At 40.1% G+C, this 26,151-nt stretch overlaps 2 protein-coding genes across 2 annotated transcripts; both read right to left on the reverse strand.

The window, feature by feature from the left end:
* Window positions 1–759: 759 nt before the first annotated feature.
* gga3a (golgi associated, gamma adaptin ear containing, ARF binding protein 3a) lies at window positions 760–12,099 on the reverse strand. The gene is made up of 17 exons (XM_068592414.1): window positions 12,045–12,099; window positions 11,282–11,366; window positions 11,038–11,113; window positions 10,833–10,931; window positions 10,614–10,737; window positions 10,296–10,399; window positions 8,941–9,021; window positions 8,594–8,731; window positions 8,207–8,288; window positions 7,803–7,928; window positions 7,018–7,212; window positions 6,852–6,925; window positions 6,373–6,770; window positions 4,418–4,701; window positions 3,054–3,223; window positions 2,775–2,885; window positions 760–2,274 (listed from the first exon to the last, which is right to left on the reverse strand). Exons 1-17 carry the CDS (start codon window positions 12,079–12,081, stop codon window positions 2,164–2,166), a joined length of 2,295 nt encoding a protein of 764 aa, XP_068448515.1. The 5' UTR covers window positions 12,082–12,099; the 3' UTR covers window positions 760–2,163.
* Window positions 12,100–14,016: 1,917 nt separating this feature from the next.
* Window positions 14,017–22,101, reverse strand: grb2a (growth factor receptor-bound protein 2a). The gene is made up of 5 exons (XM_068592435.1): window positions 22,024–22,101; window positions 16,946–17,043; window positions 16,105–16,227; window positions 14,807–14,981; window positions 14,017–14,202 (listed from the first exon to the last, which is right to left on the reverse strand). The coding sequence occupies exons 1-5, from the start codon at window positions 22,099–22,101 to the stop codon at window positions 14,017–14,019; spliced, it is 660 nt and encodes a 219-aa protein (XP_068448536.1).
* Window positions 22,102–26,151: the final 4,050 nt, after the last annotated feature.

The raw sequence follows: 26,151 nt of genomic DNA on the forward strand, positions 1-26,151 counted from the left end.
CGTCACTTATACAGCGATAGGACAGGTGACGATATAAAACGTCGGCCGGACGTAAACAATCGTACTAGGGCGCTCCCGTCAATCATCGCGAGCCTTTGTGAGGTCGACGACGTCGATTGGTCAATTTGTGGTTACTTTGTGGTTGTAATACGAGCGCTGATTGGCCACAGCGCAGATTTGGTGGTTGAATTCTGGTTGAATCGTGGTTGCAGACTGAAAGGTGAGTGGCTGTCGCAACCAAGAATTACCTCGACTCGCGAGTGGTGTGTAGCGCCAGATCAGCGCTCCGTTCCCAGAGAAGCCATTTATATTTGTTCATACCGAACTATTGTTTTCTGCAAAAATGATAGCGTATGTATGGAAGAGTACTTTTAGGTACTTGTGCTTTACTTATATTCTTAGCTACATTTATGTGCCATAGTTACTGGTTATTTAGATTGTACACGCAAAAACTATGAAGAGCTTATTACCAACCATCAACGCAGTCGTTGATCAGCTACAAAAATGTGCTGCTTAGATGTTACAGAATGAACAATAACAACCCAGTAATAAACCTATATAGTAATAGGATAATTCAGCTGCATGAATACTTTTACGATTGATAATTGCTTGCAATATTTTAAGGTGCTATCGATATTCATCTCATAACTAAATGAAGACATAACAATAATGTGGTTAATATGCTACTGCATTAATATTGGTTTCTTGAGACTGAAAAATGAGACAAACACGTGAAAATTGTAATACAAATAGATCCATCTCAGTCTTTATTTTTCCATGCACAGAAAAGCTTTTCAAAATAGGCAATGACATGTTCATTTAACAATCTAAGACAAACTGATTTTTAAAGAAATATGTCACTCTAAAAAGCCCTGGAAAGACACAAATAAAGTCCCAGTTCTGGATGAACACATGGAGGTTGTTTGAATTTAGTGTCAAGGTTTTACTATTGATATACAGTATTCTCCCAAGGCTTACTTCACACAGAAGCTAAACATTTACAGTCGACCCAGGGCGAATAACGTCCCCTTTTGGCTTAGTTTAACAGCGGCAAAAGCATAGAGCAAAGCTATGCACTGCATTTAAATAATGTCAAACAATATTCCTTTCCGTCTCCAGGGATTCATTGCCAGCACTCACTAAAGCACGTGTCCTTAAGCTTACGTTGCACCTACTAAGTAAAAAGGGGCTAAGAGGTCGGCACAAAGCTGGCGTTTTATCTCGCAGGAATAACATTTTCTTTATTATCTATACAGGGTGCACAGCCTGGGCATGTAATTACTCAGAATCCCCCTCGTTGCTACATAATGTAACATAAGCTCTCTAAATATTCGAGAACAAAAAGAAGACTTTAACAGCCCACTACCGATTTGTGCCGCTCATATTTAGAATACCGAAAGTGTCCATCAGAAGAGTATGCAGATGGAATGCAGTAGACAATTGCAACACCATACAGGAAACTGATAGAGTAGACATCGTCTTCCCAAAAAACTAAATAAATAACAAATTCATGTCAATAAATACTGAAAGAAAGCATAACAAAAGTCCAACGTACAAGTCAGTATATAACTCAGCAGACAAGTTTAAGTATTCAGTAGTAACTGTGAGAACAACTTTTGATGGGCCAGTATGTGGGTGCCTTTTATGAAGCAACAGAGGGGCTCTTGTCTGCTCCAATCTAATGGCTTAAGCGTAGAAAACATTATCATACATGGTGAGCAAGAAATCATGTGCAATGCACAACACATGTTCATACAACTCAGGCTTTACAATCTCCTTCAATGTTTCTTTTTTTTAATCACTGTCTGGCAATGAGACAGAAAATATGAACATTAAAATAATAACATAAGGGTATAATAGTAATAATAAAAACAACAACAATACTAATAAACGGATAATAACTTAGCAATATTGAACATTATCAAAAACTTCACTCCATTTGATACTGCACCACACTGACAACCTCTGGCACTGTCGTAAAGTTAAAGTTGGATGTACTCTACAGGACTTGGGCTACTTTGTGGGCCATCTCAAGCAGAAAAACATCAAATTTTTCCCTCAAAGTCTTCCAATTCTGCTCTTTTTCTTGACCTCTGAGTTGCACTGAGAAATTAAATCGCTTTGTAGTGAAATTAAATTGCTTTGTAGTGTCGGCAGGCCGGGCTATAGAGACCCCCATCTGTCGGCAGGCGGAAACTCATTCACCTCCCCAACTTCCGAGTGTGGCTGCTCTCCCAGCGTGAATGTCAGTCTGTATCTCATCCGCACCTTTTCCTGCAAAAAAAATTAAATAAAACACACGCTTAGCAGCTTTCATTGGCTCCATGGAACACACAAGATTTAATGCATTGTACTGGTATGCATGTATAACCGTAAGACAGACCAATACTATGCAGTACTGACTTAAAAGATAGATGACTAGAATTAACACCAACCAGTAATTTTGTAGTTTACACCCATGTCTGTCCAAAATGGTATGGTTTCATAATTTTAAACATTTGTGTGAGATTGTCACAAATAGCATGTCAATTAAAGAGTTGTGGCTTTAAACTAGTTATGTGAGGTCACACCTTTGATCCCCAAAATATGGGACAGATGGAGAACCCAAAAACATAATGTCTTTGGACATGGCTGTTGCTTGAGAAAAGGCGCATATATAAATATATATATATATTTTAAAACAGCTGGCTTGAGAAAGTGTTCTGTCAATATATCAGTTACTTGATGCATCACATTGCATGAAGACCAAAAAACAGCTCCAGGCTGAGATTAACCTTGAAAGGATTTGCAAGCAGCATGACCTGAGTGATGGCAGCAGGGGGAAGGATTGGGTTAAAAGGAGCCAGCTCCGTCCCTGTGGGCGCCTGCAGCCTCACTTTCATCGTCTGGTGAATTAGCAGAGCAGACATTCATGGACATTGAAAAAAATGCAGCAGCCCACGCATTTAAAGAGAAATATTTAATTGAATGAGTTGAACATCTACCAATACCTTTATTATTTTGAAATAAAAAAAGGCACACTTTAGCTCCCTACACAGTGATTGTGGTTTCACCTTGGGCACAGCCGCTTGTAGAGCAATGCTCCGGACAGGCTGCGGGGCTGTGTTGAGCATGGACGCAACCATCACCAGCACATCGGGTCGGCCTGCTGGACAGTCGGTGGCGAAATGCAGCAGAACACAGACTCCGTTTTTGTCGTAGGCCGTCACAGGACTTACTTTACCTTGAACAAAGGGGGAAAAGCAACATTTGATTATTACGGAGATTGAAACACCAGCTCTTACTGGTCTCAGTGTACTCTGTAATAAAAGCCCATTTTGATGCTGTGACATTTACTATTAGATCCACAGTGAAAATGTTCACATAAAAAAAACAAAAATCTTTTTGTTTGTTTGTTTTTTGAGACAACAACCTAATTTCATTAGTGATTATCTTCTCTACAGGTAGTTATATTAAGGCGAGGAAGTCAGGCAAAAAATTTCATATTTAACGTTGTTGAAATCGCGACCGATTTCTGAAATTATTTATGGTTGACAAAAAAAATTGAAACCTATTTGTCATGTGCGATGCTACTATTGCAAAACGACTTGGCAATCTACCCGTTATAAAACACAACGTAAATTTGTGTGAAAATTCGATACTAGAAAGAAGAAATCAACTAACTCCCTCTCTGCTATATTAGATTCTTGGCAAATTAGATTCAAAGAGTGTACTGTACGTACCTGATACTGCATAGAGGGGGATGGTTTCTTGAACATAATAGACCCTAATTAAATTGATTTATGCATTAGCTTACACACTGCCTGGCCCAAAAAAAATGTTGCCACCTGGATTTAACTACTACTGCCTACTGTACAAGCCTGTGGGGGCAGTGCTATGATCTGGGGTTGCTGCAGTTGGTCAGGTATAGGTTTAGCAATGACCAGATTATTCCATCAATGGATGTTTTCTTCCCTAATGACAATGCCAGGATTTGTCAGGCTCAAATTGTGAAAGAGTGGTTCCGGGAGCCATGAGACATCATTTTCACACATGGAGTCCAGACCTTAACCCCATTGAGAATCTTTGGGATGTGCTGGACAAGGCTTTGCGCAGTGGTCAGACTCTACCATCATCAATACAAGATCTTGGTGAGAAAGGAATGCAACACTGGATGGAAATAAATCTTGTGACATTGCAGAAGCTTATCAAAACAATTCCACAGCAAATGCGTGCTGTAATCAAAGCTAAAGGCGGTCCAACGAAATATTAGTGTGTGACCTTTTTTTTTTGGGGGCCAGGCAGTGTACTTGCAAATCCACAAAATGAGATCTAACCTCTCCTACATATAATTACAATGAAAAGCAACAAAATTCACTGAAAAATACAACAAAAAATACCACAAAAACAAACATACAGCCTATTTCATGGAACTCACTTGGCTTGATGGCATCCAAGGGGACAAAGACATTGGCCAGGGACACCTCTTGTCCTGAGCTGGCCTGGCTCAGCGGCAGTATGGGGGACAGAGAGCGTAACAGGGGGCTGTCATCTGCCTGGCTATTGGCAGGAGGGGGAGTGGACCCCGCCATCATATCTTCTAGGACCAGGGAGGTGGACGCGGTGCTGGAGGCGACACCAACTTTGGAGGACGGGGCGGCGGGAGCAAGCAGGTCTTCACTCTCGACCAGCAAGCGGCCAAAGTCCATGACAGCCGGCACGCTGTGTGGAAGGATAGTTCAAGAGTCTTAGTCACAAACATCACAGGTCCCATAATGCGCAAATGTACATTGACGGACAAAAAAACCCATCAAGGACGACAAAATAACCGAAGTGGGATGAAAGACATGCCAAAAACAAAACACTGGGCAGTCAGGTTTGGTTATCAATAGCACAATGCAAAGGCACTTGGACTGAGATGAGATTGGGGGCATTTCTATTGCCTCTAATACTGCTCACAACTCGGGTTCAAATGGGCAGAAATGTTCCGGTAAATTTCCGGAAAGTTTTTATCGGAATTTTGGCTCGGGAATTTTGTGAACTTTGAAAAAAAAAAAAAAAAAAAAAAAAAAGTGCCTAAGTTTTTTTGCAAAAGCATATACCAAGGAACTTAAATGTAGTTGAAAACAAGACTATGCACGCCTGACTCAGCTGGACCCTGAATGCAGCTTGTTGGAAACATTGTCTGCGAGAAACAAACATAAACGTTCTGTTGATTTTGAACGTCTTTGTCATCAGTGTTGCCTCTGAACATTTCAGCCCGATGCCTGGCAAGTGTGAGAGCGCTGAGTTGCGTAGAGGCCAACAGCGGTATTGCAGACAGAGAGATTTCAATTATAGCTTGCAACACAGTGAAAAAAAATTAGTTAGGTAAATACAGTTAAATTACCCCAAAATTTCCAGTTTATTCCTGTTAATTCCCGTATATTCCCGTGGAAAGTTTCCAACTTTGAATATTCTCGGAATTTTGCAACCCTACTCACAACATGATTGATGATGAATTGACAGGGCGTCGTGTTCAGCAGGTCACATCCAACATGGCAGTTGACACGAGACTGAACTGTCTCGTCTCCTTATGATTAATAATCATGGGAAGCTCCAACGTGGAACACATTACTGTGGTAAACGGCAGTGAAAACCTTTATGAAGCCCTCGATTTAGCTTTTATTGATTTTATTCATATTAATAACCATATGAAAAATAAGAATATATACTTCTAGACATTTTGAAGTGTGGTTGCGCTACATATTCGTAATCGCTGTAGAGCACATCCCCAGTTTGGAGAAACGGACTGGTGTTACCACACGTAAGCATATCAATGGTGACAAGGGCACTGCAAAACCTGTTTTATATCATTAAAATATAATATAGTATCATTTTAAGTTTCAATTAAATGTCAGTTCAAGTGTATGCCATATTAGGACTATATTTCACCCCTTTGCTTTGCTGTCAGACAGACCTTTTCGACGGTTAACTGAAGCTGTTATATCCGACTATGTCCTCTTCAAAGCCAACCAGACTCGATTGAAACAGTAACTTTATCTCGCAGAGCGCATGTGTTGCTGGTCTACCACTAAGTACAAACTCATCGATGGAGGCATAGCTGACAGCTTCAGTTCCCTGTCAAAAAGGGTTGTCTGCAGAAAAGGTAAAGCACTGAAAATATTAAATATAATGTTCCCCTATCCACCGCGGTAGTTACATTGCTGAAGACACTGCTCTTTGAGCGGCTCAAGGGTCGCCTCGGATCACTTCGTACCAAAGGCAAAAATAATAGCACTGTTGAGGATATAAACTCAAGTGCATCAGTAAACACAAAAAAAAGGGATCCACCATCTTGTATATCGCGCTGATCCATTCCCAGATTTACCTCGTGGAACGACTATTACTCACATTGTAGGACTGCCCAGATCCAGCAGGGCAAGGTCTTGCAGATTGTGACTGAGAGAAGCCGCGTGAGAGGCTCCAGGTGGAGTGACAGGGGTGGCTGACAGAGCAGGCGAAGTCACGCTGAATGACTGAGGTGGAGCAACCGGGGCCGCCGTGCTCAATGCTGAGCCGAAGGGCGGTGGGAACATGACTGATGTTGTCGAGACGGATACTGTAGAAACCGTAGGAAACGTGGAGGAGACAGAACCAAGTTGGCTTAAGGCTGAGGCAGTTTTGGGAGACTTGACTGGGTTAAGTGGGTCATCTGTCACAGAGAGGGCGTCCGGGATGAGTGACGATGTCGAGAACGCGGGAGCCGAAGGCGAAGTGGTGTCAAAGAAATCAAAATCATGACTGGAATCCTGGAATAGGTGGAAACATTGCGATTACAAAAGATGATAACATTTGATGTTCATATAAATTATTTAAATTCATTAAAATACCTGTAAAGACGGCAAACCATTATTTAGGTTTGCATGTGCTGATTTACTTGGAGCAGGAGTGGGTTCATTGAGGCCTGTAAATAAACACAAAACACTTCACATACATACAAGATGATCTCAAAAAACAAAACAATGTGCAATGCTGCCTTGAGAAAAAAACAAACACCCAAAGATAGTAGCTCTTCATCCAGCAGAGAGAGAGCTGCAGAGGGAACACCGGGGTCGGGAGACTGAGGGTCCCTGGCAGCCAACCCGCACAGCAGGTCAGCAGGAAGAGAGCGAGACGACGTCGGGGGTTGAGAGACGCCCTGGATGTCCAGACCTGCCAGGTCAATCAGAATCTCGGACTGGTTTGTGCGACCTGTGCATGTCAGATCCAAAAGGACGACTCATTTAATTATTAAACGAGAGAGGGTAAGCTTAATTCGTGGCACCGGCACTCCATAGAGGCATTTCCGTTTTTACCGCAGATGCCACTAATGATGTAGAGGCACTTCCGGTTCACTTCCAGTTTCCAACTCAGATATGCCACAAATTACGTAGGCAGTTGCCACTAATTCTACAAGATGCCATGGCTTTTGCCACAAATTTTTAAGTCGTGGCACAGGCACTTCGTGGAACGCTGGTGTCAGACCCGTTTTCAGTGAGTCACGGGTCTTTGCGTGGGCAAAAAAAACCCTGTGCTTTTATTTTGAAGGGATTTTTTTTATTTTTTAATTAGAATACTCACCAGGCCAGATTAAAACGCACAACGGGCCGTATACGACCCTTTGTGCCGTAATTTAAATGGATTTTGGGTGGCTTAAAGATGTTCTGCACACAGCGTTAAAGAGATGCGATGTACACGAAACCAGAAGCTTCTCATGAGAATATTAGAAACCGCATCACATATAATGCAACAAGCAAACAATGAGAACACGTAATTGTCTGCTCGAAACAGTTGTAATGTACCTTGTCTGACTGATAATTGTGTTTGTTGCGCGTCCCCAGCCTCTCCATTGATGATCTGTCCTTCCACAATCTTCTTATAGGAATTAATGACATGGGAGAGGTCATCACTGGCCTGCAGGATGTCTCCTAATCAATGCATTTAAAAAGAAGAAAAAAAGGTTAGACCGGGGTTTTAACATCTTAACAACAAAAAGAACAATCACATTTTGATACTCACAGTAGTTGCTAAATGTAGAACCGTGTGAGAAGGTCGTTTTAGTTATTTTTATGAGTCAAGTGGTTGTTTTTGTTGTTGGTACGTTGGTCTTTTTATGTCAGCACGAGGCTGTGACTCAGACGTTTCCTTCTTGAATTACGAGGGCGAGAGCACGAATCAACTGGGGAACAATTAAAGGATCTCTTACCCAAGCTGCTCTCATTGTCCTCCGTCTCGGTGGCCAGCTGAAACACAGTTTGCCTCAGCTTGTCGCAATCCCCACACAGCTCCTGGAAATAAATAAATAATCACCTAATATTCACATCTTTATCAATCTCGTTCAGAACTTAATGAATCACAGGATAATAAAAATGGTTCACATACATAATAAAAAGTTATTCTTTTATGAATAAATGAATGAGTTCTTGTGAAAGACCGGTAGGCTTTTTTCTTGCAATGTTTAAAAAGTAACAGCAGCAAACAACTTTGGGCGGCTTTGTGGCCATACAGCGTACAATTATTCCCCAAAAAGGTCAATAAATAGGGCAAAGAAGGGAGTTGAATTTGGCCACCATCTTAGAAAGAAAGAACAAACCCTAATGAGCTCCTTGTCTCCGTCCGAGGAGTCGTCAGGGTTGAAGTGAGCCAGCATCTCGTTAAGGAGTTTCACACTGTTGTCGACTGCCTCCAGTGTGCTTTTTTGTTTTTTTTCTTTATGCGTTCTCACCTCGTCCTGAGAAAAAAAGATGAGTTGAAAATACTTAATAACATTTCACCGTGTCAGTATAAACACAAGTTTTGAGATGAAACCTGAGAATGGTGTGCAGTAACAAGCTTTAACTAGATTTAGGGTCAAAAAGCCACCAAAATTGAACCGAACGGAAAAAAAAATGGACTCAAAACACGGTAACGATCAAATCGCTTCACTCGACCATGACGCACCTCCTTGACCATGTTCTTGATGAGCCGATTGGCCTCTTGCAAATCTTCTGGCTTTTTGCTCTTCAGCAACTCCGATAATCTCTGCAGAAAGAGAACAAACACCGGGAGCTCATTTCCCACAGATCACCCCACTGCACCAGCACCAGAGCATGGGAGAAACGAAATTTATCCATAGATGCAGTCAAGTAAACATGACCTGTTTCGGTGTGTCGTAACCGGTGAGGTACTTGGAGTAGGAAAACAAACAAATAGCAGTGTCGTAAATCCACGTTAATATGAGCTTTCCCTCTGTGGAATGCCACAGCATTTAGTCACAGATGAAACCGTTAGCGAGGGAAAGAAAAAGAGGGTTAAAGAATAATTGTAAATCACTCAATGGATAATTTAAAAAAAAAAATGGTCCAGTGTTGAGAGAGAGAGAGAGAGAAGGCTTCATCGTTCACTAAAAGTGCTGTTTTAATGTGAAAGGTAAGAACAAAGTTAAATTTCTCTGCACTACTCAACAACAGCTCGTCAGTGGCAAAACCAAACACCATTAGTGGCCGTGAATGTGAGCGATTGCATTGCAGCCCGTTTAGTGTCTGCAACTCCATCAATACTAAAATCAAATTGTTAGCGAGACACAAAGACGCCAGGGAAATTAGGGTTCAGGTTAAAAAATATAACAGTTTCCCTTTAAATAAAAATGAATTACGCAACTTCTTTTAAAGATTTTTTAGTTTACAAAAATGTACTGCATGTAGACTAAAATCATTAAAATGAGTAGTTTAATATTTTGGGTTACACGCTTATTTGCTTTCTTGCCGAGAGTGAGAAGGAAGAATTGATTGCCAGCTACATATCGATCTGTTAAATGTGAAGCTACAGCCAGCTTAGTTTACCATAAAGACAGAAAAAGGCTTTCTTGGCTCATCCCATAAGTTACAAAACCCATCTCTTCCAAAGCTTAAATTAACATGTTATATCTTGTTTGTTTAATGCAAAAACTAAAAGAAAAAAATTGTGTTTTTAAGGAGATTCATGCGTTGCCCTATTTCTTGTAGGTGGCAGCGTCTTGCTGAAGCCGAGACAACCATCTCCAGCATATTTATATTATTATATTATCTATATTACATCTTCATATGTAATAAACATTTATGCAAGAAAACAAATAAGCAACTTCAATACAGGTATAATAAATAATAAATAAATACAGGCACTCAGACTGCAGAGGTACCAAATTATCTTCACTGTAAAAATAAAACATTGAATTGTAAATCTTTATACTTGTTTTATCTCCGCAAATAACTCTTTCACTTGATCTCCGTTACAGTCAGTGAGCTGCGGTGTTCACATCCTAAAATAACTCCTCATACCTTGCTCTTCTTCTCGTCATCAAACACGGGATTCTTCGGTCGCGGAGAAGACGATGGTATTAACGTAGCATCAAGAGGGACATCTGGATCAGCTAAAACAATTCCTAAAATAAACATGACAACGAATGGCTATTACACTGTGGAAGTGACAGTTTCTAAACGTCACTGCAACACAATTAGAGTCCAAAGCACAACACTGTCATAGCTGACCGCTCTGCGTTGTATTTTTGGATGTCACTAGCATGCAAAGGTGTTGTTTTACTGTGCATTCAATCGTATCCGTGTATTCTCTCGGCCTTTACATGGTTGGTGTCTCACCCTGTGACTTCAGCATCTCATACGCTTCAAAGACCTTTGCTTCATCAGGCAGGGACACAGTCCAGCTGTACAGCATCTCGATCACTTTCGTCTTCACTCCCTCTGACACTTTGTCCCCGAGATACTGAAAAAGTGAGAGATGCACGGTTTGGAATGACACCACAAACTCCCATTTGCAGGAAACACATTTCCAACAGTGGGACCTTTTATGTTACTTACCTTGGGTGAAACCACCTTGATCAATTCATTTAAAAACCTAAATTTCCCAACTTCATTATGAAACCGTCGGCCGCAGTTCTTCATACAAGCCTCTAGAACCTGCAAAAAAGGAAAGCAGTGTGAGGTATCTTCTTGCACGATGGATATCAAAATAATATTTATATATATTTATTTTTTAAACACAGTGAAGGACACACTTACGGACCGTTAATGCCTGTATTGCTTCCCACTCCTGAGGGGACTGAATCTTGTGAGCCAGCAGCCTGACGGATATTTGTGGGCTGGAAAATATGACAGAAACAATCCAATGTATACTCAATAAAAAACAAGACAAAAAAAACGAAGCCACCCACAGTCACAGCCTGTATAATGAGCTCCCCGTGCTTAGCACAATGAAGACACAGATGATGGGCCTAACTCAATGATATGGGTGAACCGTGTGACCATACCCTTCCAGTTCCTTATTGATTTGGTCACAAAATCCCATTATGTACTCCCAGTCTTCCTGTCTGTTAGATGGGTTGGTGGCTTTGTCTGAAAAAAAAGAAGACACAAAATATATTCTATAATCTGTCATGGTCTTATAGCACATGTGAACTCCTTCTAATAGAAACTCTATGGTAAACAGACTACTCTGCCCCTTTAAGGCTGGTGCTCTGTGATAAATTAACCTTTTGAAGGTTTTATATCAAGCGTCGCTTCCTAGACTAGCTTAACTAACTTAAGACAGTTGTTATCCAACGTTTTTGCTTCCAGCTCCTCTTATGTTATCGATTATCTCTGCAACAGCCTTCGGACGCTTCACTGATCCAGTTTGTCGACGCAGTTTTAACTCGGTTAACTTGTTTAACGTCAGCGCCTGGGGATGTTTACGACAGCAGCCTCCAGCAGGAGGTAGAAGACGCTAAAACGCATATACAGACAGAACAATCGAATGTTTTTCCAGCATTTCAACATACGGACTCGTAAGTTTTAGGTCCCAACACGAGAGCATATTTCAGCTAGCGACGTCCGTCAGTCGCCGTTTACCAGCAGCTGTCTGCGTTAGCCACTTTTCCGACAACACAGACGAATTAGCGCGATACTTTGCAGTTTTATGCGATGTCATTTGAGTCCAACTCTTGTTTCGGACACCTACGAGGGCACAGCACATCGGTGCGCACCTCTACTGCGGATAAACGACGCGGAAAGAGAGTTTAAGTATGTACTTACTAAGCCAGGACTCCAGCGATTCTCCATCGTCCGCCATATTTCCACTCCGACACAAACAACGCGCGTGACCAGTGCTGCCTTCACTGGCTGTCGGACAAATGGGTGTCGCTAATTGCAAAGTTCTTCTTCGTGTCAAGCCCGGGTTTGAACAGAGGCTCGTAAACAACTTCCAACTGCATGCCGCCACCTATTGGAGAGGAGTGTGTTGCACTTATTTCTCGTCTCCTCCCCGAAGACCCCGTAATAGCTAAAAAAAAAAATAAAAAAAAAAGAGGGCAAAAAAAGAGGAAAACTTTGCAATGTCGTTGTTCCTCTTTATATTTTATTTGGTGCAATAGAATATGTTCAACATTTTCAGAACTCAACACTTCTTCCATTTTCCCAGCACAAGCACAGGGCCTATTTAAACCTGTGGTACCAACCTTAGATTCCCCTCCTTCTGTTCTGTTCTTCGGAGCAGTCACAACAGCCTGTTGTAATTTGTGACATCCCCTTCCTCTTCTCCCCTTTTCTTTCCTTTCTTTCCAATCACTACTCCTTCTAAAATGTATATTGCCAGTTATTTAATTTAGTCACTTGTTCCCTTTCAGCTACTTGTGTGCTGGTTTATTCAACAGAACTGCACACCTCCAGTTTTACCTAATAGAGCAAAGTTTACTGAGCAAATCATTCCACAATGTTGACTATGCTTTTAATGGCAGAGAACCACCACCTTGGCAGATATGACCTTTTCTAACTACTGCAAGCCAGAGACGGTTACCTGTTCTTAACACTGATAATAACCAGATGGACAGCCTTGTTACCCTTGGAAGTCCCTTTAATTTCAGACAAACAATTTTTCAAGATTTCAGGATATAACGACCCAGATATATCACTTAAGAGTCAATAGAGATCAATACAAAGAGTGAATAAACCATATCATTTATAGACTGTGAATATTGGACATTTTCAAGGAGTCTAGCCCAATAAACGTTTGTTGACATTACACTCACAACTTTATCCGTATTTTACCATCGGTCCCAAATCCCCAAAAAACACCCACCAAAAGTCCCATAAGGAGTCCACAACCTTTTACTGTGGTGCCACGTGGTGGTGCTAACAGCTCAAAGACGCACTACAGCAAGCATTTAATATGGTTGTCACACCATGTAGTGAAACAAAGCAGAATTTTAATGCATATGTGCCACGATATTTCACAGTGGCCCTTTGCATTCTTTATCTCTTGATCTTTGTGTGGTTTGTGAGGACGTAGGCTTTAATAGAGTTTATTCAGCTCCTACCGAGACAGACAAAAACTTTTTATTTTCTGAAGAAAGAGCAGCTATTAACTGTTACAATACAAGTATTAATACAGCACAGTATACGTCCTGCATACAAAGATAAACTGAAAAAGAGGCATTCTCAGCACAACGTAATTCAATTTACTGAACGTCTGTTCAAGGTGGAGCTTTCAATTATAATAAAGATTGATAGTTTGATGAATAGTATTGCATCATATTTTTTTGTCCTGTGTGCATGTTTTCCTCTGAAGTAGAAGTACATGTAAACAGAATACAGCTGAGTTGCATATTTCTGAACGCTTTGGGAGCTGTTCGTAACTTGTGTTTGGGGTACAATGAGTTAGAATACTTACATAACGCGATATTGAACACGTTCAAACATCATAAAACATAATAAATCCGTAGCAGTTTAAGGCCCCCTTCGGTTGGGCCCCCAGGTGGCTAAGAAGCAAGTGTAGTGTTGGGTTTGATATGTGTGCGTCTCTCCAGAACACACACACACACACAGAAATAAAAATAAAAAAAGATTCCCATGCACCTATTTGCCAAATACAATCAAAATACACTATGCATTCCAGTTAATCATTATCCAGACCATACAAACCAGATTAATTACAAGTGACAACACATACAAAATGCAATTAAAAAGTGGCACCTCCATGTCTGGTCTATGATTAATTAAAATGTAATCTCTATTCAGGTTTGGCTGTGCTCGGTGTCACGTAATTGTTAGGAAACATGCCGGTCTGTCCGTTGCACGTTCCCTTCCACCAGTCGCCATGGGACTGATCCAGGATCTGGATGATGTCTCCGCGCTTGAAGTTCAGCTCGCCGTCCTCCTTGGCCTCAAAGTCAAACAGCGCCTCAACTTGAATACTCTGCATCAGGGAAATAAGTTAGCAGAATTACAGCAGTTTAATTGATTAATTTATTAATGTTAGCAACTGCTTTGTTAATTGATAACCTGCCGTATAGATTTTCTATCGAAAATTACATGCGATTACATTTTAAAAGTTACAAAATGCCTGTCCTCTGGAAGTGATTGACAAAATATATTTTTTTAATTATTTAACATTTAATTTGTGAGTGATGGATCAATAATTCTTAAATTTCCCCTATAACTTTAGCTTTGTTTTAATTTAATTAAAATTTTTAAAAAAAAACAGTATAACCCTTGTATGCACATGTACTGCATAATGAGATGAGAGGTCCTCCCTCGGGCCCAATCCCAATCTCCACACTCGAGGACTCACAGACTTTGAGGACTTGGACCAGGAAGATTACATATGACAGTATTTTAAGTGCTTGCAGCCTCTCACACTCAACCATTTGACGTCGGCGCAGTCCCTGAGGGTTCAGGGTTTCAGGCCTCAAGGGGGCATTGGGATTGGGCCTCTACCTCGGTAACAAGCCGGCAACACCACCACATCAAAAAGAACCACTTGGGTATGCATGCCCTGTGTGCATTCATCAGGATCTGACCTCCTGGATTACCTCAAGGTCGCAGTCGTAGAGGAAGATTGTTTGGCTGCAGGACACCGAGGAGGTGCGGTGATAGTTCACCAGCTGGTTTATTGAGTTGAACTTAACCACCCAGAGGAAATATTTTCCTGCCCCGTCGCGAAGGATTTTAAAGTCCTGAACATCGTTTCCGAACCTGAGGAGTGGGAAAATGTGAAGGAGTTAAAAAAAGAAAAAAAAAGAAAAACTGATCGTGATGTTGATCTTGAAAAGCTTTTTAAAAAAAAAGGAAAATAAAAAACAGACATTGCTTTGTTAATTACATACAATTTAAATGCTGGAGGCAACCTTTCGCAGTCTTGATGCTTTATACAGAGGGAGATGGAGGAAGTGAAGCCCTGCCGGTTGCATCACGTTGCGTCATAAGTGACAGTCAGATTCAGCAAAGGCTAGAGCTCAAAATGAAATGTCTTTTTCATATTCTATCAGCGCACAAGAAGAAGAGAATGACAGCTTGACTTGACAAAACGTTAATAAGATAAACACTTGAGGTGTCAGATTGAGAGAAGGAAGTCACCTTGCCCAACGCTTATAAAACAGAACGGTCTAGAAATCTGTGCAGTACATATATGTTGCTGTATTGATTTCTGCATTAAACATCCATCCACACAGGAACATTTTGACATGTTGCAGTGAGAAAAGCTCAGGGGTAAATAGTAAGTTAAATGATGGTTCAATTCTAATGAGCTGCTTCAGTTTCTGGTCCAACTGCAGAGTCTTGCAAAGGCATTCACCCTTCTGTTTTGTTGCATTAAAACATAGAAGTAGATCTATCTGAAAATAAATGTGTCTTGGATTTTACGTAATGGATAAAATGAATGTGTTTGTATCGTTGTTTGGTTTTTATTTTCATTTATTTAAAAGGTGTGTTTATTATTTTGTGAGTTACATTTTCTTTTAACAAATTAGGTGTTTGGGGGGAAAATTTAAAAACATTTTTTTTCCAAAAGGCCCTTATTTAATGCAGCCATTGTATCATGTCATGCTAAGGTAAACCCATCCAGTGTAATGAATACCATTAACCTGGGCCCTGTTCCATTTAGGTGGGCCAGGGCCTTGGTGTTGTGCATGCTGGAATGACTGTGACGCCCTAAATAGAACCGGACCATAATTAATTCTGTCAATTACGCCTGTGTGTGTGTGTGTGTGTGTGTATGTGTCAGTGTGTGTGTGTGTCTGTGTGTGTGTGCGTGTGTGTATGCATGTGCGTGCCTTCAAAATATACACTTCATGGTGCAGAAATTCAAATGTTAACTGACTTGACAGCAAGATTGAAATCCCCTGGAGATGACTCGCTCTCAAAGATGAAGAAGGCTCCGTCTTGTGTCTGTTTCTTCAGCAGTTCCTCAGCTTTGGCTGCAGACATGTCCCCTTTAAACCAGCTGTCAAATTCAGCAGAACAAACACACAACAAAATGCTTTACATTACAGCGCTTAAAATCTTAACTCTGAGGAAGCATCTTAGGATCGTCTCAATGGCGTGGTCTTCCCACAACCCGAAAGCCAGACTGAACCAGTGCCAATTAGACGCCCGACAGATCACTTATGTTTGTGTTAAAAGTCATTCTTAAATTCAGCACAAGCTAATATGAGGTTTCAGAAATCTTGATACAGACAAATGAAGTATCTGTTCTTTCAAAGTTATAACGTTTTTACATTTTAGGATGCTAAACACAAGATTGGGCAACAGCTGAGCCAGGGCCTAGCAGCTAACCGTGCTAATGGTGCTAACAGTGCTAACAGTACTAAAAGTGCAAACTACGGCAAAGGTGAACCTATCTTTTAAGCCGTCTGTTTACTTTTCAGAGCTATATTATTACTGTTCATTGTCCAGTAACAGTCCTTTGGGTCTTTGCATGTGTCACAAAGTATTGTGAAAGCTTTTTGCTGGTCTGCTTTTCAGTGTTTTATATCAGTGTATGGATACTCTTTGGACTTGGTTGGACACAACAAGGAATCTGAACATGTTCCACTAGTGTTTCACATTTTAAAGACAAAGCAATGAATCACAAAGAAATTGTACAAATCAATCAGCAAGGAGAATAACAACCAGTTGATGAAACACAACATAAATGCTTCGATTTGTCAATCATGACTTACCTGTGTGGCTTCATTTTGATGTAGTTCTTGGGAATCAAGCCTTCTTTCCCATCTTGCTCCGCTTTGCACCAGCCGCTGTCATGATTTTCTTTTAAAATCTGCCAAGATGACAGAAAAAATAAGAGAAACACACTGCAAACGAGAGAAAACAGTTGGATTGTTGCAGTGGTGCTCTAACTCTAATATCGCAAGGCGATTGCAAAAAAGAACATAGACCGTGCAATGGTAAATTCTATTTTGAAGAATCACAGCAGTCAGCTATTCCCTTGCAGGTCCTCTTATGGGAGTTTAAATCACTGCTGTTGTTGATGTTATGTTGTTTTGGTGAGTGCGTGCGTGTGAGACAAGAAGGCAAAGGATAAAAGTCGGGGCTCTGTCTAGCCTGAAAATAAATAAATAAGGGGCTTTATCTTTACTCCCTGAATTCCCAACCAGATATGGTTTCAAACCAATAAGGGAAACATTTTCTACTGTGGGTGAGAATGACATAAAAAAAATTGCGTTCACACTTTAAAAAATAAATGAATACAGCCATGTATGGCGCAAGGGTAACCTGAGGCTCCCCATGTAACACATAGAGACAACCTGATGCATGAAGGATTCACGATACAATTTCAAGGAGTTAAAGGACTATACAGAATTGCCAGTAGTGCACAATTTATAGAGACAGAAATGGCAGAATATCATCTTAAAACACTAAGAGAAGCCGTATTTGTTAAAGTCAGATGAATCTATTCTGTATGTCACCAATCAACATCCAAGTTAGTAATGCTCCATGCATTCTCGCTCGCTCGGGAGTCTCTTACACAGAGGGAGTGATCAAAGAAACAAAAGATGCAAGCTGTGATTACTCGGAGCACTGCAGGATAATGAATCAGCAAAACACACATTTTGTTCTTCTGTTGAAGTGGTGGGTGTTGACTCGGATCGTCTAACAGGCAACGTTTTCCCAATCACGTATTCACATGAGCATCTATTTGCTCCAAAGAGCAGAAATAAGCCCTGAGGCTTTTTACTAAAGCGCAACCTCACCTCTTGAAGACAATCTGCATAAGGCGACGAGTGCCAACAAACCACTCTGACTCCACAACCCCTCCCCCTCCTTTTCCCCGCCTGAATATATACAGAACCTCTGTAAAATAGTTAACACTCAATCAGAAAAAGGTTTTGTGTGCCAGCAGAATATGATGATTGTTGACCCATCAATCTGCGTCCGTGGATTGAAATGGTTTACGCTCCCTGTCTCTCCCCCAATCCCGTATGGAAGTGTTGTGACCGTCTTGTGGATGGATGAAAGCAGATTGGATTTGCAAACATATGTTATTTATGAATTATTTCGCTAATATTCGATATTTACACAGCTAGCGGCCATATTTAGTGGGAAATAATTAGTGAGGGATAGATCTTGCGAGAGTATGTTTCTTAGTAAAAAAAATATTTCACGAATTGTCCATTTTAATGTCTGGCTAGTGAAAAATGGGTCCAATACTTTAAAAAAAAGAAAAGAATTGGTCATAGGCTGTGCAGAGGAGGAACCACTTACAGAAGTTTCCACTACAGAAGTTTTCTCTCTTGTCAGCACACACACACACACACACACACACACACACACACACACACACACACACACACACACACACACCACACACACCACACACACACACTAAACCCACACTTTCTCAAGTGCGAGCATCTAAAGAGCTAAATCTATGAAGAGATGTCAGGATGACACTCAGCAATTTCCACAGTGTTCACTGATAATTCAATAAAAACAATATATGCTTTCCCAACATGTGAATAAAAATATATGCGTTGATGTTTGACATACTGTCAATATGTATCTATATTTTGAAATGAGTATATACTTCTATCTAGAATCCATCGATAATAGACCAATAGATGGATGGAAGGATGAATAGACCTGTATGGATATCGGTCCATGATACAGGTGGAAAGACAGATCCACCTAGAGATAGAATTGTATTGAATTAATTGCATTTCAACAGACTTTTGATAAATGTAACAACAAACCCTACACACGGGGTAAGTTGTAACATTTCGTCTTTCAACGTTTTGGCTGCTGAAAGCCAAAACGCTGTTTGAGTATTCGTGTTCTATATAGTTCACAACAAAAGACCTTACTAGTTGCTATTAATCAAGAGTTTAACACTTGAAAGTGCAGCAAACCTAAACATTTTTGATTACAAAACTGAAAATCCCATTATCCATCTCTGCAACGAGACTGTTCCCAGTTGACAAGACAGAAAATTATTTCTGTTTCCAAGCTTTCAAACACGTAAAGGCTCTCCTGGTTATACATTTAGTACACGATTGGACCAGGCGTGCAGCACTTAAGACCCAAAGAAAACGATACCTCTGTCAAAGTATTTCCGTGACTGCAGTCTTTGTTACAGGCTCGGGAGTCACCACAAGTAATTTGATTTTTCCCCGCAGAAACTGCTCAGATCACTGACATCCACAAAAAAATATGTATTTTCTTGTTCTATGCATCCCTATAGTGTTACATTTACTATTATCCACAGTGTGTGATGCTTTTCCCAAAACTATGCTACCAAAAGGAAGCCTTGTTTCCTTTCCTTGACGATTCACTCCTTCCTTTGGCCGTGCAGTAAACAGCTCTGCTGCCTACTATACCAGACACGCAATTGATTTTTACAGATCTTACTTGTGCTAATAACCAGACAACTATGTACTCTCAGGCTCATCCATGTATGAAATAATAAGTAGCAGAAGTATTAAAATCTTTTCTCCAAACCACGTTTTCTTTCTTTTTTTCTTCTTTGGCTCAATTGAACATTCATTTTGTGTAAAAGAAACCAGCTCCCAGAACTTGAGCCATCTCTAAAGGCGTCCTCGCCGTCCCTGTAATCAAAAGCTCAATAGCGTCGCCATTGGCAACATGGAGGTGACTGATGTGTGTTTTGGGTGCTTGCAGATAATGAAAGCGGGAGAGGACCGAGAGGATGGGAATATGTAGATAGACAAGGAGGCAGAGTCACCTTTTGTATATGAACCGAAGATGTTTTGTTTTTGACTAATCGCTCACCACCCTTGACTATACTTCTGTCCATTCATTAGTCCTCTGCTCCTCTGTTGGCAAGCCAAAAATAAGACAAAATCTGCAGATGCAAGAGCTCAAAGGCATCATATTTCCTTCCACACTTTCTCAGTAAAAAGAAAGCCGTTAGAAAATTGGAAGTCAAATGCACTTACCTTCATCCTCGGCATATTTTATATCTATTTTGCTCTCGCCTGGGGGACCGAGTGGCTGTCATAGTGGAGGATTAAATTGATTCCCCTGACTGTGACCCGTTCGATACTTGGCTGAAATTGATTTTTCCTCACCTTCTACATAAAGTTGGCTGCGTCATTACGGCAAAGATAGTAATTACGATTTTTATGGTCAGTATTGAGATCCAAATAACTTGACACGGTCACAATGTGACCCTCATCAGCAACTTGACTTGTTTTATATCTATGATGTAACTCTTGGTAGGCGTAATGTTTTTAGAAAACAATAACTGCACAGGCATCCAGTTGAACATCAGACAAAACAGTCAAAACGGCCAGAAAAATCCTGTTTCACTCTTCTCCTCTATTCCTTCTCTTCATTCATTACCTTAGTAAATATTATATACGTACATGAGTCTTCTTCTAAACAGCATATTTGACAGGTTGCTACCCAACCTGAGCCGTATAAACCATCTCTATGTAACTCCTCCGCCATCCAAATACGGTCATATCCATTCATTATGCCAAGTGTTTGTGACACTGTGTGTGTGTGTGTGTGTGTGTGTGTGTGTGTGTGTGTGTGTGTGTGTGTGTGTGTGTGTGGCAATGCTTTACGGGTTTAGCAACCCATTTACACTTGTTGGGGATGTTTAATTTGCCATCAGGGATGTATGTCCTCGTGTGTTGTGCTGCGGGCGCCTCAGGTGTCAGTTTTAGTAATTTTCTTTGGGATAATAATGATTCCGTTCTTTTTTAAATATTGCAGTTAGGACAGAGTAAATCTTGTTGGTACTGCTTATGAGGACACTCCCAAGCAGAATTCATTATTTTTATTTAGAAATGCACTGTAAATATAAAAAGAGGTGTTTAAGTGCACATCTTTTCTACAGTTTTACAGGAGTTTCAAGTTGTGTAACATGACTAGTACTCATATCGGGAGACAGTCATGAAAAAAGGCCTATTGCAAAAACCAAACCAGGTCAGACGCTGAATCCAGGAAGGACAACCGAATATCCCTGACTTGCTACTCTTTACTTTTTAAATATGTATTCTCCCTCTCTTTTCTTCCAATGACTTTTCCCTCTGTTATCCCTCCATTGCAGAAATACGGCCTGCTTAGCAGCTTACACCAGGGCCACAGTATACACATACACACACACACACACACACACACACACACACACACACACACACACACACACACACACACACACACACACACTCACACACAGACCCTGGAGACACAGTCTGGTGATTTTCTCAAGGAGCTCTTAAATAGATTCAAATTAGGAGTTTTGTTAGCCCAAATTAAATCAGCGGTCATAATTTACTGACTGACAGATGCAGTGACAGCTGGAGATGAGTCGGCATGCTCGTGGGTGTCTCTGGTTATAAAGTAAATCAGACAGAAATGCTAAGCTGTGTGTATTTCTGACTGTTTGTTGTTGCTCCAAACAAGATACTTGAGAGAAAAGTGCAGGGCTCATGCAGTTTTGGCATGTTTGTGCACAGGGGTCCATTTGGTCCTGTTTTGTTGCCTTAAAGTAGCAACAACAACAAAAAATACATTTTTGTTGTTCCTACATTTTTTTTACAAAATAAATTAAAAGTCACATGAGCCTGAAGTTTATTGGACGGATGGATCACTCTTCCAAACTAACTCCTTTTGTCATCACTGAGATAGTTGGAGATAAAACAAAAAAAAAACAATGGAGAGAGACATTATGAATGCTAAACGTTTAACTGGAATGTTAACATTAATTGAAGACAACAAATCTAAATAAAAGTTGTTCTCAAAGCTTAAGATGAAACATTTCAAATCTCACCTTAATTATAGATCCACGACTGAAACTCAGTTCCTCGTCTGCGCTCGCAGTAAAGTCGGCAAGGGTTTGGGCCTCCATGGAGAATAAAACCTGTTTTTTTAGTTAGCAAAGACCGGACGGCGTGTTTGAGGTCTGAAGCAGATTAGTGCAGCTGTACTGTGAACCACGCACATACAACACAAACAAGACATGTGGAGGAAGGAAACACTGGGATTGGTGCCTTCGTAGACCAATTACCGCGTGCTGTTGTTTTTTAGATAATTGCGCAAGAGGAGAAAGACCTGTTCAGGGTATGTGAGTTTTGACAGCTGTTTATTAATTGTAAGTCAGTGGCGTCGTTTTACATGCGCAGGGACCAAACAACAAAAACTTACATTGCACAAAATACAACATTATTTAAAAAATATTGTAAATTGCTCTTTTGCATTGGAGGTGCAGTTAATATAAAATATATAATGAGGCAATCACCATTTTCGTTGATTTATGACTTACATTTTATATAAATCTTTAAATGAAGAAAAAAAAAACTAAAAAAGGACAGTCTTTTTTCAAATGTTGCCAAGCTCACACACAAACACAGGAACAAGTGTGGTCAATCAAAATACACCGTTGTTTTCTGAGCTCGGGAATAGAGCCACTCACCCACACACACACACACACACACACACACACACACACATATATATATATATATATATATATATATATATATATATATATGTATATATATATATATATATATATATATATATATATATATATATATATATACATTAGGAAGAAACTTTCGCAAAAACTGTCACTCAATCCTTAAAATGAGGCTCCTAGATTAGATTAGAATTTGTTGCCATCTGGTTGCAAATAGTAAATAATTTTATTCGACATCTAAAATAAAATAGTGTATTTAGTTCAAGAATTAGGAGAGTTCTCAACCCATGAAGAAACAGTTGTTCTTTCAGTTTATCAGAAGAATTTTAAATCACGAAATTTGAAAGACAGATTTTTTATACTGACAGGAAACATTTGAAAAAATGTGATCTAAAAAGATAGAAGTGTCACTGTTTAACCACATCAATTGAAAAAAAAATCCCAAAAGTTATGAACGTATTTCAAAGAATTCACCCCCACTTGACTCAGGAAACTGTTTGATTGCAGACACGTCATAATAATTTAATGAGACTATTAGCGTGTCTACTTTTCATTGCGTATGCTCTGTGTTTACAAAGGCTTCAAACTACGGCTCAACTGCCCCCTAATAATTACAACAGCTGTAATTAGGGCCCGAGCACTGACAACGTCAGAGCGGAGGACCTATTAAATTTTTTTTTAAAAAGTCAAAATGAAAATTTAATCATCATCAAAGTTCTGTTGTAAAATTCATGTATTTTGTCGTTATTATTCCTCATTGCATGGACAAACGACATCATTCAAAATTTCCACATCTTTCAGAATTGGCGAAAATGCCAATCTGATTGGGGTGTCAGAAAAAAGTCGAAAAGATTAGCTCGATAGCGCCCCCTTTGGATGTAAAAGTTATACATTTTTGTTCCGCCTACATAAGTTCCGCCTACTTAGATTTTCTGCCATTTTGAATTTTGGGAAAAACACTTTTTTTCCAACTCCTCCTAAACGCTCGGTCCGATTCTTACGAAACTTTCCGGGGATCATTGTTGGCTCAATGTGATCAAACTATATCCTCAACTTTCTTGATATCTCATTGCGTTAGGAAGATATGAACCAATTAACCTCTTCGGGGCGTGCCTCAATACATCTCTACAAAACACAGATTGAAACCTTTAAGATCCGCCTACTTAAATTTTCCGCCATTATAAATTTTGCGAAAAACTATTTTTTCCCCAAATCTTCCTAAACGCTGTGTTCCATTCTCACACAATTCTCTGTGGATCATTACTGGTTCAATGTCAACAAAACGTATCGAAAACTTGTTGATATGGCGACCCGCAGGCATCACTGACGTGCTGTAGCTAGCGAGGGCCCGCTCACAGCTGCTCGCAGCTTTAATTACTAGCCTGTTTTATTTTTCTATTTTCTCACTGTAGTGGCCCTATCACTTGCTATGGCATTTCCAAGTTTTGCAATGACTGATTCAATTGAATGTCAGGCTTTCACATGGTTTCGAGCCCAAGGAGCAATGGCACTAAAGAATGGTTGATTGATGTGCTCATGACAGGGCTGGCCAAACAAACCTGCTGGAAGCAATTGCTTTTAAAGTGTTCAGGTACATTTCTTAAATTCTGTTCATAACAGAGCTAACTTGAAAGGTGCATTGTGCAAGAACCTGCATTGTGTGCATATTCTGCATTGTGTGATGCATTCAATGCATCACACCTTTCCAAAACACTCATGATCCCTCCCGCGCTTGGGCCAGTTAAGTGTAGTGAGTGCCGAATCAGCAGTCATTCAATGACATTATATAACGGACAATAAAAGGTGTTTTGAGAAAGTGTGAGTCATCCTTGAGCTTGCAGCCATAACTGACCACGGCAAGATTAGCTGTGGACAGACACAAATTGCATGATCCTCCTGATGGAGACAACGATAATAACAACTATATATCATGCTTCAGCCCTTTTACTGAAAATGGCAAATGACCAAAGAATGCATATCAACAGTGTGTTTCGATGAAACCTGCAGTGTGCTCTGGTGATTATCCAAAGTGATGGAGACATTTCACTCCGCAACGACAAATTGCTTTACTTTTTCTGGTGTCATTTTCCAGTTTTCTGGGCAGCGTAAACATAATTTCACTTAATTCTGTTCCAGCAGTGTGTGATGGGATAGATATGTCAAAACTTGGCACAGAAAAAAAGCTTCATGAAAAAGTGGATGTCACAGGTTTTTCTTCCCAACATTTCAAAAGCATTTGGTGATAATATTGATCAAAAACACCATGTAGAGAACGACTGCCACAGCATGATGTATTACGTTGCATTATGTTGCATCCCAGTTCATCCGCACATCACTTTATCACTTCAGTATCGCACACTGTCTGTGTGTTCTGTTGCCAAAGAAGTAAAATACAACTTTAATCTTATATATACTATAGATGCTCGAGAAAATATTTCGTTCAATAACCTGTTTTTGTTAATGATGTAGCCTATTTTAAAGCAAATCCTAAAAGCGCTCGGTCATTTAGTTTAGTTGCCCAAATGATCCTTGAAATACAACGCTATAAAACTAAATATGTCTTGATACACAAAACCGCCTCTCCTGATGGACAGATTGAAGCTAAATCCCCTGACAAAAGTGTAGATTAGATTAAAAACGCTCATCAAGATGTCTTCTTGAGCACCATTTAGAAAGTTCTGGGGAAATTGTAAAGAAACAAGAGAAGGTCAACGTGTCGCAAAACAGAGGACAAGCCTCCTGGAGTTGTGAGTCCACGGGTATGCATTTTAAATTCTGTGGAGGAAGCAGTGAAGGAGGTCGAGGACCTCTTTTTAAAAAGTGTAAGGAAGACGTTTTATGAATACTGATGGCACCATTCATCCATTTAATGAGAGGGTGGCCTTTATTTACATAATAAGAAAGCAAATGAGACTTCCTGGCTAAATGTCAGTACATTGTTTAGATTTCGATTACTGGTATTGTATGCCAGAAAACCTCAATGAGAAAGTGTCACTGACAACAAAGAAAATGTGTGAAGTTAGTGCGAGTTGGATTCATGTGAAAGGAGTGAGAAATAACTAAAGGGATGGGAGTGACAAAAATTGCAGGTCATACAGTTTGATTGGAGGGAAACTGAGAGATGGTGACTGGCTGGGAATATGAGCAAATATTGTTCAAGTAGAATCGGTGGTGCCCAAACAATACAGCAACTGAGTGCCTTCCAAAACAAATTAAGAAAGTAGAAGGAGGTGATGAAGAGGAAGAGTAGCAGTGGCACGCTGTCAAAGATCTCAACAGACTTGTTTCAATACACAACAGCGTTTGGAAGCAAAAAAGACAAATCACATAACGTCATATTATTAATAAAACTAAATCTACATACTAGAACAGTCGTGATAGTCCCTCACACATTCACAACATGACTTTGTGGGGTGATTGATGAGATGAACCACGTATGAGGAACGGGGCACTGGCATGTTAGTTCGAATGAATTTTGCC

The sequence above is a fragment of the Clinocottus analis genome, unplaced genomic scaffold (assembly GCF_023055335.1).
Source record: "Clinocottus analis isolate CAN_PGR_092001 unplaced genomic scaffold, fCliAna1.0.p SCAF_27, whole genome shotgun sequence".
Classification (NCBI taxonomy): Eukaryota; Metazoa; Chordata; class Actinopteri; order Perciformes; family Cottidae; genus Clinocottus; species Clinocottus analis.